We start from the raw sequence: 12,500 nt of genomic DNA, 5'->3' as shown, positions 1-12,500 counted from the left end.
GGGGCTGGCTGACTCAGGGAGCACGCGAGGCCCCATGCCTCCTGACCCAGGCTCTTACCCTCTTGAGCCCTGGGGCCACCAAATCCATCCTGAACATTCACAGACCCAAGGAAGTCCCAGATGTCTGGCTCTGGCTTAGTGGCCATGTGTCACCCTGGATGGGTCATTTGAAACGATGTCGAGCAGTTGAGCAAAAAGATGATGGTAGAGCCTGCCCCGCCTCTCCCACGGTTAACTTGGGGAGAAGCATTTTGAAACTACAAAGGGCTCCCGACACCCAAACGCAAGAGGTTTTGTGTTTATGCCGAAGGCAGCCAGCGGAGACCACCGCTTCCTCCAACGCTGGGCTGTTGGCTAGAGGGAGGGGGCGTGAGTCCTCAACAGGCTTGTGTACACACATCTTAAACTCCTCATGGGATTCCCGGAATAAATTCGACAGTCTGGGAGGGGGGACGGGTTTCTCCGTCCTCTTTTCCCCCATTAACCAAGTGCGTTAACTCATGACTTGCATTGATTTTCACTGAAAATGCATCAGGCACCACGCGATTGCCTATTGGTGTTCATTGACCTATATAAGAGAAGAGAATTATTTCTGAGGCGAGGGATGTGGCCATCCCCATCTTGCCCTCCCTGACCTTAAAAAAAGAGTTCTTTGAAAGTCACCTGTCCGAGGTTCCTCAGGGCCTGGGTCTACGATGGGTCGTTTTAATTTTGAGGTATTCCTATTTTCAGATTTCTGTTCTCTTCTTCTGTGTATGTGTTTTATAGCTTTGTGTTATTCAGATGAATATTCAGTTTTGTTCATTTGAATAAAAGAGGGAAAAAAGGTTTGACTGTTAAATGCTTATCTCTTAAATAGAGCTCACTTGTTATTTTCCCATAATAGCTTCATTCAGGAGAATGCTGTAGAGTTTTCATTTTTAAACGCTCCCTGTCAACTCCTCTCCTGTTTATCTCTGTCCTTAAACCCTTTCTTTTTGGGGTTTCCTCCTTCCACCACCTTCTTTGTGCCAGATTTGCCAACTACTGGAGGCCCCTCAGAAATGAGGGGTACAGTTCAGGTGGGGGCTTCATGAGAGGCTGGTCAGGTGCCGCTTTGCTGATGACAGGTGGGAGGGTTTCTTTGGTGAACTGGCCTGTTCCCCTAATTTCCTCCCCACCCCAGTGGTCAGTCCGTAGGGTTCCACTTGGTTCTGAATGGCAGCTTGGGTGACTTTAAATACCTCCAGAGTTCTTTAGCTTCAGGGTGAATCCTCCTTAGGATCAAGGGAGATGAGAGCCTGAGCAGCGGGTGGTCAAGGGGGCACCCCAAGGGCCCTGATGGAGGGTGAGCCCTCCTAGACTCACCATGGGTCACAGTCCCTGCCTTGGCGGGGACCAGAGCAGGATGCCTCCCCTCCCCCATCCCTACACACACATCCCTTTGGTTCTGCCTGCTTTTAGAGGCCCAGAGCACACAGCTCATTATTTGGTTTGGTCCTTGCTTTTCTTTCTTTTTTCCTTTGTTTGTTTCTTTTTTTTTTTTTTTTAAGATTTTATTTATTTAGTTGACAGATCACAAGCAGGCAGAGAGGCAGGCAGAGACCGAGGAAGAAGCAGGCTCCCCGCTGAGCAGAGAGCCCAATGTAGGACTTGATCCCAGGACCCTGGGATCTTGACCTGAGCTGAAGGCAGAAGCTTAACCCACTGAGCCACCCAGGCGCCCCAATCATGTGTTTCTTTTACCTGGCCGCTGTGCCTCTGTTTGGTGGGCATTCGTGAGGCTCCATTTCTGGTTCTCTGAGGGGTTCTCCTTTGGAAAAATGGGAGGGAAATCTTAAGTCCTTCCTGCCCCTTCTCAGGAAGAATCAGACATCCTGAGTTTCAGGTAGAATCCATACATCTGGCAGGCCATTCAAAAGACTACAGTGCCTTGGAAAAATATGCTGAGTGAAATAAACCAGACACAAAAGGGCAAATACTGTTGGATTCAACTCATCTGAGGTGCCTAGAGGAGGCAAATTCCTAGAAACAGAAAGTAGACCGAGGTTACCAGGGGCTGACGGAGGGAGGAATGGGGAGCTGTGGCTTGCTAGGTACAGAGTCTCAGTTCAGGATGGTTAAAAAAAAAAAAAAAAAGTTCTGTAAATGGATAGTGTGATCATTGCACTATATTGTGAATGTGCTTACTGTCACCAAAGCGTACACCAAAAAAAAAAAAAAAAGAACAAAGGTTGCAGTGATAAATTTTATGTTATGTACATTTTACCCAATTAAATCAATTTCAAAAAAAAAGACTTCGATGCCGAAAAAGGATTTTTCCCACCCACCACCCTCTCCTTCCCAAATTCCTGACCCCGTTGTCTTGTCTTTTACCCTCCTGTTTAATTTATTTGGGGGCGGTTCTCCACTGAGTTACTAATTCGTTGTAAATGATAATGCACCTGTGAGGGGAAAATGATTATTATATGTTAAGGAATAACATTTATTGATAATTAAGTGTTTCATGGTTTCTTCGCTTTCTCAAATGGAATACATAAATATTTTAGACACAATCAAGTTTGTTTTCTCTATTTGGACCAAACAGACAGGGCTGTTGAAACAATATAGGTCTTTAAAATACTGCAAATGAGTCTTGACATCGCTGAATTGTTTTGCGTCCAAGGTACATAGGCTTGAGATCGAGGCTCTCTCCTTTGATCAGGAAAATCATTTTTGTGGTACTCAAATTTAGAGTCCTGTGGGGTTAGGGAAGGGACCCGCAGGGAAATGTAAGAGTCAGAATTCAAAATGATGGGGTAAGTGTTGCCTCTGCCCTTCCTGGTGCACAGTCTGCGTTTGGATTCCCGTCTCCCAGCTCCTGGCACGCCTCTGCCCAGCTCGGAGACATGGCATGGATTGAGAAACTGGGGCGACAGGGGGTCCTAAATGGTCCTGTGCCTGGAGTTCAGACAGGGATCTGCAGAGTAGACGGGGAAGGCGTGGGCTGCCGCAGGAAAGCAGCTCCCGTGGCCATCATCTCAACTCGTGACCCCCACGGTGACTTGACTTACCTTGGGCACCGTTCCAGGATCTAGGACCTGTGCTCAGCAGCAAGCTGGCTCTGAACCAGGCTGTCCTCCGGCTTGTGGAGCTGTGCCCTTGACTGGCACTGACTTCCTGTTATTTCCTGATGGCACGGATGCATTGGGTTGATTTGTCCACACTCTCCTGCCTTCTGCCCTGCTGGGCCTGGCTGTGGGAGGTCACATGTGACCCACGCATGGGGGAGTGGGCTAGTGGCTGTGGCCCTCTCTGTCCTTCCCCCCTCTCTGTCCTCTAGGTCTCAAATTTCCCCTCTCCTTTCTCTCCTCAGAGTGCCTGTCATTGGCTCTGGCTCACCCTCCTTCTTGAGATCCTTAACTTCATTACATTTGCAAAAACCCTTTTTTCCAAACAAGGAAGGTCACATTCCTTGGGTCTAGCGGTTAGGATGAGGACACGGCTTTGGGGTGCCACGCTTCAGCTCATTACACTCATCCCAATTAGCAGTGAGGTTTTCCCTGAGTACCAACATGTCCAGGCTGGTTTAGGTATTCATGTGTTAACTGGGTTTTAGATACAGGTTAGAGAGGTGACCTTCAGAGACCAATAAATCTCAGGGTGACCCGCAGTCTGGAAGGGAGGGAAGGGCGAGGAGATGCTCTCCTTGGGTGGGAACCTCTGACTTGTGCCACTCAGGGAGCCCACTGCTTCAGAAAAAGGACGTTGTCCTACTGATCTCTGTGCCCTCCAGGATGCCTAGCGCAGGTGGGAGCCTGTTAATGCAGAAGGAAGGGCCAAGTCCGTCTTGAGGGGAGGCGGTGGTACAGGTGGATAAGCAAGATACTCACACCCCAGAGGGGCAGAAATGGTTCATTCATTCAGCCGTTGGCAACCTGGCACGCTCTGTGTGTAAGGGGCTTTGTGAATCCTGGGGACCCAGCCCTGCCATGGTCCTCTGAAGCCCGTGCTGGTGGATCCCTGCACCCTACAGCTTCCCCCATCCTCTGCCGTGCCGCCCCACCCTTCACGGAGGACCTTTTGAAGGGCCCTGTGTCTTTATTCTTTTTCGAGGGACCCCTAGGATTTGGGCTGTAGGGTGTGGGCAGAAGGGAGGGGGTTAACCAAAGTGATGCTGTTCCCCTGTGTGCTGATGGGGTCCTTGCTTGGGCGAGAGACTTATCTGATGTTTTTCACACTCCTTTGAAGGCGGCATGGGAAGCCAGCACACCAAAGTGCAAAGAGAAACAATGGGGAGACCGCCTCTGGGTGTGGCTCTCCCAGAGTTCAGCTCGCAGTCCATAGATCTGAGGGCCAAAGAGCAGGAGATGCCCAGACAGAGGGACCCTGGAGGATGGAGCTGTTCCTTCCTCTCCAGGGACCTGGTATGGGGCCCAGGGTTGTATATCTGGTGGAAAGTTTTTTGTTGGGCCCCCTATTTGGTGTGTGGTAATAAAGCACGTATCCTAATGAAGACCGTGGCTGCCATTCATGTGCTGGTCCCGGTCCTCTGTTTTGCTGGACATTTTTTAAGACTAGCGATTGGCTGTGTCCATCCTTCTCCCTAAGAGTGTTCTAGATCCTGCAGGAGCCATGATGGAGGAGCTCAGGGTATCAGCTGCCTGTTCTTTGCTGTTCCTCAGAGATGGTGGTAGGACAGCCAGAGGGGAGAGACACGGAAGGAACCAGAATATCTCTCCACCCTGGATTTCCAGGGCCCACACTTGACACAGAAGCTTGAAGAGGAAAGACCTGTTTTTTGTTTTGTTTTGTTTTAAACTCATTGATGAGAAACGCTATCCTAATACAAAGTAGCCATTCTGACTTCCCTGTTCCTAGTTGGGGCCAGGTTCATGTCTTTGGGGACCATAGAGTCTTGGTCAATTTGAGCTGCTATTTCAAAGGACAATAGACTGAGAGGCTTATCAACAACAGGAATGTATTTCTCACCATTCTGGAGGCTGAAAGTCCAAGGTCAGGGTGCCAGTATGGTCAGGGTTTCGGTGAAGGCCCTCTTCCTGGTACAGAATAGTCATCTTTCCATTGTGTCCTCAGCCAGCAGAAAAGAGAGAGAGAAAGCACCGGCTTCCTCCCTCTGGTGTCTTTCCTGAGGGCACTAATGAGGTGGCCACTCCCATGATGCCCTTTCCTCCCCAAGGCCCCACCTCCTGAAGCCATCACCCTGGGTCAGGATTTCAAGGTGGGAATTGGGGCTGTTTGGTGGTGGTGGGGTGGGGGACACAAACTTGAGTTCGTAGCCAAGAGCCTTGCAAATCCTGATTGGGGCTGCAAGCTGGGTGGTCAGCCTCACCACCGTCATCTGCAGGTGCAAAGCTCGAGGTGCAGAGTGGGGAGGGGGCTTCCAGCGTGCCACTTAAGTTCATACGCGCTGAGTCCGGACTGCTGCCTTCCCATCCGGGCGTCTGCACCTGCTGCACGTGTGTTTCCTCGTGGTGTTAGTGCTGTCCCCTGAGCAGGCCTGTGTGGTAAAGCAGTGCTTACTGAGTGGGGCCACAGATGGGGCAGCATGCTGGAACCCCGTCCCGGGTGGGAGGAGAAGAAAGGGAGGTGCAGGAGGGTAGCCAGAGCAACTCAGGATGCTGAGCAGCGGTCGCCTGCCAAAATTCTTCAGTACAGCTTGTCTAGCAAAGTCGGTCTCCAGCCGAGTAAATACAGTGGATGGCTGACGGGCTGACAGCAGGCATCAAACAGTCTTAAACTGCCCCAGATCCGCTGCGCTTTGGAAGCAGCGGTAGAAAAAGGAAGCCTGTGTAGAACAGAGGCCTGAAACTTTTAATAGTTTCTTCCAGGCCTCAGGATGTCCTGATGAGGTATTAGAGGAAGTAATTCAGGAAGAAAAGGACAAATAACCACCTCCGTCTGGAGGCCGACCCCAGGGCTGGCCATTCCAGCGCGGAAAGGGCACGTGTGGCCCCATGGTGATCCCCGCTGGAGCACGGGGTCGTTCGCCCGCCCGCCTCAGCATGGAGAGCCGCAGGACTCTGACCCTTGTAAATAACAGACAAGTAAATTTCTTGTTTGCTTCAGGGCAGATGTAAGCCACACAGTGCCCGCTGCGTGTGGGTGAAATCATTAACTTTTCCTCGCTGTCAGAAGGGTGCTCGGTACAAATTAGAAATCATTTCCCCAATCTGGAGGCCATTCCCAGGGATCCGGCCCCTCACCTCCGATCAGGAGCCTTGTCCCTGCTGCAGGACATCAAAGACAAACATGTGGCTGGCTGGAACCGAACTCACCACCCCCTCTGTTTTGTTTTTGTTTTTGTTTTGTTTTCCTTTTTCCTGTAGGGTTTGGCTTTGTCACGTTTGAGAATGAAGATGTTGTGGAGAAAGTCTGTGAGATTCATTTCCATGAAATCAATAATAAAATGGTAAGTTCGTAGGGCTCGCGCTGCGATGCCTTCCCTCCCCTCGGTGTGCCTGGCTTTGTCTTGCAGACTTCCAAAGCCCGCATCCTCACACGAGAAGCTGGGCAGGGTGGGCATGGGGACGAGACTCTAAGGGTTCAGTCCTGTGAAGGACAGGAGTTGACAGACTCTCGGGGCAGGGCCAAGTGGTAAATATCCCCAGCTTTTCCGGCCATGCAGCTGATGATCACAGCATCCCGAAGCCACGGCGGAAGCGTGTGCAGACAGCCCCGCACGAATACCGCAGTGGGTCCATAAAGCTGTGCAGATGGACGCAGACGCTGATCTCGGGTCATTCTCATGTCGCAAAATATTTATGTATCTGTTTACATTTTTACCATTTGAAAGTATAGAAACCCTCTTGGCCCTTGGGCTGTACGTACAGAAGCCAGCAGGGGAACCATAGTTGGCCTGTGTGTTACAATTTGCTGACCTGTGGCTTAGGATACAAGTTTGCTGTTTGGTTTGGCTTTTTGAGGGCACTATCTCTTGGGAAAGAAGTTAACCACCCAAGTTCGTTGTGCGTTTGGGCCCTGCTGGGTAGTTAACATCCTCCCCTTCCCATCAACTCGCTGGTTTTACCCTCAGGAGCACCCTCTTCCATCCCTCTGTTTGGCTCTTAAAAGCTACTTTTCCTGGGAAGGCCCCCTAACCAGGTAGGCCGCCCAGAGAATTGGCCACCAGAGGGCGCCAGCGTGCACATTGGCTTGCGGGAGGTCTCTAACTCCTTCAAATTGAGTCTGTGGGCAAGAAACCCCTTCCTTGTTGGCTCCAGAGATGCGGGAGCTCGGCAGGTGTTCCTGGAGTCATCAGCATTTGATGGCCCCTTTGGGGCCAAAATATTTTGGTTAGCCAGCAGAGCCTCCAGCCCCATGAGAAGAGGGAGGGCAAATTTGTGTTTCAATTGTAGCTGTAACTTTGGTATTTTCTCCCTTGAGTCAAAGCATTCCTGGCTTCTGAAACGTGCGTTCATATGTGCATTGTCTATTGGTCCGATATGTGTTCACTGACTTTAAATTCAATAATAGAGCTTTTAGTGGGGATAAGATCAAAGCAGCCTGCCTTGCATGTTGTGCTACAGGCCTGATTCAATATTTGACTTGCTAATTTTTTCCCAGGGCACTAAAATAATATTGTTCATATTGTTCCTAGCCATCATATGCATCTGAAATGAAAATGCTGTTTCTTTGCATACTGTAAGTTGGACGTGTCAGCTCAGGCATTAAAATGGTACCAGGGAGATAAGCATGTAAGAATAACACAGGACCCCTTCCTCGGCATTCTCTGCACTGCCCACCGCCCACCGCCCCCTCTCCCCACCCTGTCGCCTGCCCCCAACTCAGTGCCTTCCAGTTAGTACGTTTCTCTTTTGGTAGATGCTACTTGCTATTTTTACAAACTAGAGAGACAGGGGGCTTAAAAGGAAATGTAAAGCACAGTGCCCGGAGGCCTTGTTTCTCCTAGCCAGGCATGCTGCCGATTGGCTCCACGAAGGGCTGCCTGGGCAGGGGAGAGTGAAAGAAGCATCTGAGGGCACTGGCAGACACCATTCCTGTTCTGCCAGGACTTAATGGTTCATCAGGAAGGCCCTATGTAGACCGGCCACAGACTGTGCTGTGTGCTGCCTCGAATGCATGTATGAGGCCCTTCACTACAGACTGGCTTGGAGACAAGCCTCAAGCACAAGTGAGAAAGAGCTTTATTTTCCTCAGTGGTCCAGTGGGGAAACTGAGGCCCAGGGGATATGCCCCCCCTCCCAGGTTCCCCAGGCAGTAAAGGGACCTATGTCTTGAGCTTCCTGGCTGCCAGATCGACAAAGACAGTTGTTTTGAGGGTGAATCCCCAGGTGACATAGGGGATCATCAAAGGTAGAATTTCAGCCGCAGAAGGATGATAACCCATGGATGGGCTGGCTGGAAGCCAGAGAGAGGTTTGTGGCTATGGTCCCCAGTCATTTCCCAGTTGTCACCTTCTTTTCCACCCAGCTGGAGGCTGACTGGGGTGCGCGCGGCTAACTGTGTTCATAGTGGCAGGGTTTCTGGTTTCTTTTGAATCTGGGGCTTGTACTTGTTCTTTAAGGGCACAGCAAAAATGGAAATAGACTAGAGGAAGATAAGCAAAAATGGAAATAGACTAGAGGAAGGGGTGGTGGGGATCACACTTGGGCTTTGAAGGAGTCCCTGCACGTGCCCAGCCCTGACCCACCAGTCACCAGCTCTAAAGGGGAAATTCCAGGTGCTAGAAGAAGCCATTGGAAGGGCACCAGGTGTCGCCGAGCTCCAGGATAACGGGGCCTGTGGGGACTGCCTGGTGGGGTCGCTGGGCCTCAGGGAGGTACCAGTAGCAAAGGCCGAGCACCTCAGTAACTAAGTATGAGCTTGATTAAGTGTGAGCTCTTGCCATCGGCCGTGTCGTCGTCACAGGAAGGACCCCTCCAGCACACCGTCCTCCTCTGAAGAAGCCTGAATTGGCTGAGGATCCTGGGATAACGGTTTCTACTTCTGAGGCCCACAGAAAAGGAAATGGATTTAAACTGCGCTATGGACAGAATTCAAATAAAGGATTGGAAAGACTCTGAGAACGCAGAGACTGCCAAGCAGAAACCCAGGCTGTTGTTAGAAGGTCCGTAGGAGTGTTTTGTAAACTGGACTGCTGGCAAAGCTGTGAGGACGGGTCTCCTGGAAGCCCTCGAAATCTCACAAATTCTGCAGGGACAGATTACCGCGCTCCGCCCCCGGAATGTGCCTGGAGCCACCGTTTTCTCCAATTCACAGATAAGAAAGGTCTTGCCGCTGATGAGTCACGAAGATAGGACTTGAATCCAAATCTTCTCGGTCTTAATCCAGTAGTCCTCTGGCTGGCGCTCTGTGGGCCCTGGATAAATAATTGTGGAATGAATAAAGGATTACATGAGGGACCACGTGACAACGGCGAGGGCGCATCATAATTCCCAGAGCCATTTCCCATCTGATTTGGTTGGTGATTCTCTTGGGTATTAAAAAAAAAAAAGAAAAGAAAAAAAAGAGGGCTCTTCCCCCGCGACAGAGAGAGCCAGTCCACAGTAGACACAAGGCCTTCTGCATCAGGGTCACTGCCCTCGGGAAGCTGGGATCACAACAGCCCAGCCCCCATTCCCATACAGACCCTCCCTTGAGGTCATGTCCGTGGTGGTGGTGGCAGCAGGGAAGGGGGGTTGTGTGGACCACAAGAGACCCCCATTGCCCTCCCCCCCAAGAGATCCCACCAATAACTCATAATTTTTAGCGCCAACTGTAGACTCTGCTGAGAGCTCCCTTTATGCTTTTCTTTCTTCTGTCACAGACACACTAATGTAGGAGGTACTGATCGTTATCCCCCATTTCACTGATAAGCAAGTGAGGCAAAGAAAGCAGTCTGCCCCGGGGCCAGAGACACTCAGAGGCAGCCCCCAAGTTGAAGCCCAGAAAGCTCTCATCCAGAGCTCGTGTTGGTCCCCCCCCTAAGCCAGCACCGCCTCCTGGAGGAAAGGGACTTGAATGGCCAAACGGTCATCTCGTTGGGTGGCGGGCTTCCAGGACTGCTTACTACACCCTCCCAGTCAGCCATGTCGTGGCCCCTGGTTCTCTCACGTTCTCCTAAGAGATGGGCAGAGGAGATGGGCTCACTGGGGGCCAGATTCCTGGCTGGTGTGAAGGGCCAGGCTTGGGCTTAAGGTGTCCCCATGGGCCATGACAGATTGCAGGCCTCTCCCCACACTGCCCCAGAGGCATGTGAGCCACAAGTATGAGCTCAGGGGCCTAAGCCAGGAGACTTGGACTCGGCCGCTTCCCCATTGTTGTGTGGGGCAGAGTGAGACGCCGCTATGCTCCTCGTCAGGAAACACACAAATGCCCCTGCAGGGCCACCCGGTGATGCTCTGAGAGGACTCCTGTCCCAACTGCTCCATGAGCCTCCCGCTACAAGCCCCTGATCAAAGCAGCCCCCCACCCCCACCCCATGGCAGGGTTGAGCCTCTGGCCAGCACAGCCTTCCACAAGCCCGCAGCCTCCAGGGAAGGAGGCGGCAGTGACACTGACCTGCTTCCCTGGCTCCCTCCGAGACCCAACTCCGTCCCCACCGCAGATGGAGTGGGGAGAGCCTTGCTGGTGGAGAATGTGGGGTATGATCTAAGGGCTGCCTGAACCAGGGCCCCTTTTCTGACCCCTGATTCAACAGCAGGATGTGGGCCTTTCCCGGGCACCGTGATGGGGCTTTACGTGCGCGCGGTCCTCGTCTCATTTTATAGAACAGGCTTCCAAGCTCAGAGCTGTGAAGGGACTTCCACAGTCCACAGTTCTAAGTGGCAAAGCTGGGATTTGAACCTGTGGTTTTCTGGCTCCAACCCAGCGGCCAACTTAGGCACAGCCTCATTAATTAAAAATCCTGGGTTGGTTTGACAGATGAAGATAGAGTTTTTATTTGCTTTGTACAAGGATTTCTATAGGAATTCTTGAAATCGTCCTTTTCCTTGTTCCATTGAGGTGATCTGATTTTTGAAATTCGCTGGGCATTTTGCAGGCTCGTTAGGAACGCAGACTCTCGGGCCCCAGCCCCAGAGCTACGGAATCAGAATCTGCATTTTGCTAGTCCCTAGTGATGTGTGTGCACGGTTGAAGTCTGAGAAGCCCCAGGCAAGGATCGCTGCTAACGAGATGGTGTAGGAGCTGTGGGTCGGTCATAAATCATTAGGTGTCACAAGGAAAGGACCTGGAGTGAGGGCTGAGGCCCCAGGAGCCTGGAGCTGGATGAGCCAGCCTGGCATGGGATCCCTAGGCTGGTCTTAGCACGGCCCCACACTCGCTTTGTGTCCACGACACCAGCCGCCCCACCCTTGCGTCCCCGCCGTAGGAAGCCATCCATGCCAGGGACCATCCCCCCACCCACACACCCCCGGTGCTGGCATGCCCTCCGCCTTGGACAAGGGTCTCAGATGTTTGAGGCACATCCACTGGGGTGAGGAGCTGGGTCCTCCCAAGTGACATGTTCGTGCCCTTGTCCCCAAAACAGGACCTCCTGGTCACTTAGAAGCTCTCAGGGCTTTAGAACAAGTGGACCTGAGCCTGAATCCCATATCCGTCTCTGGTTATCCTGCGCCCAGGTGAATATCCTGAATATCCTCCTCTAAGATGGGAAGGATGGTGACCACTGTCCTTGGCAGCTTATTGAAGGCCCTGGTTCGGTACCTGGCCCTGGGAGCTCCTGGACTGCCCTGGTGCAGGGTCTGTAATCTGGTAGCCTTGAAGGAATCACCCTCCTGAAAACCCCATTGGTTCCCACAAGATTCTTCCATTTGGCCTAAACCCAGTGCCCAAAAGCTTCATAAAGGGCCAGATGGTAAATATTTTAGGCTTTTAGGGCCTTAGGTCTCTGTCACAACGACTCAACTCTGCCATCATAGAGCAGAACGTAGCCACTAATGGTGGGTCTGTGAGTGGGCATGGCTGTGTTCATGGAAAACTCTATTTATAAAAACAAAGCATCAGCAGGATTTGCCCTGGGGGCCACAGCTTCAGCTCCTGGCCTTTACTGCTGTTGCCCAGAGCAGGTGCGGTCTGCTCATCTCAAAGGGCCTAAGGAAAGGCTTTTAGGCAAGAGCTCTCCTGTGGCTACTATGGAGTTATCTGGTTACTAGCCTGAGGCAGAGAGGGTCAGCAGTGCCCCAAACGGATGCTGGGGTTTGGGGTAGTAGTATGCGGAAAGCAGTGCCTTCATTCTTAACGGACCCCAAGCACTGAGTGGGTAGGGAGCAAAGGAGGGGGCAGAACAGAGTGCTGTCCACCCCGAGAGGTCTTCCCAGAAGAGCGTGTCAGAAATCCCTCACTCCCAAATGCACCCCAGGACGGCTGGCTACTCATTGCTAGACTTTGTGACCTTGTACAGGTTACCTGTCACCTGTGCGTGGCTCCCCCTCAGACAGGTAAGGATGGCACGTCTCTCAGAGACTGCTGGAAGCTGGGACTAGGTTAGCGTGGTCTGTCAAAGCAATGGGCCTTTTTACTGTTACTGTTTTCGTCATCATCACTTTCATTATTCTTTGGATCCTTTTACTGCACAA

The 12,500-nt window shown here is 51.8% G+C and overlaps 1 protein-coding gene across 5 annotated transcripts in view; it reads left to right on the top strand.

The window, feature by feature from the left end:
* Positions 1-12,500, top strand: part of MSI2 (musashi RNA binding protein 2) — a 381,411-nt gene that overhangs the window by 303,074 nt on the left and 65,837 nt on the right. For all 5 annotated transcript variants that reach the window (XM_044248612.1, XM_044248610.1, XM_044248611.1 and 2 more), the window contains one exon: positions 6,309-6,391. In XM_044248612.1, coding sequence (XP_044104547.1) covers positions 6,309-6,391 — 83 coding nt within the window. The remainder of the gene's footprint in view (positions 1-6,308; positions 6,392-12,500) is intronic.

Source organism: Neovison vison, chromosome 5 (genome assembly GCF_020171115.1).
Source record: "Neovison vison isolate M4711 chromosome 5, ASM_NN_V1, whole genome shotgun sequence".
In the NCBI taxonomy this organism is placed as follows: domain Eukaryota; kingdom Metazoa; phylum Chordata; class Mammalia; order Carnivora; family Mustelidae; genus Neogale; species Neogale vison.
The sequence above is the reverse complement of the archived record's forward strand: the minus strand, read 5'-3'. Positions and strand labels throughout refer to the sequence as shown.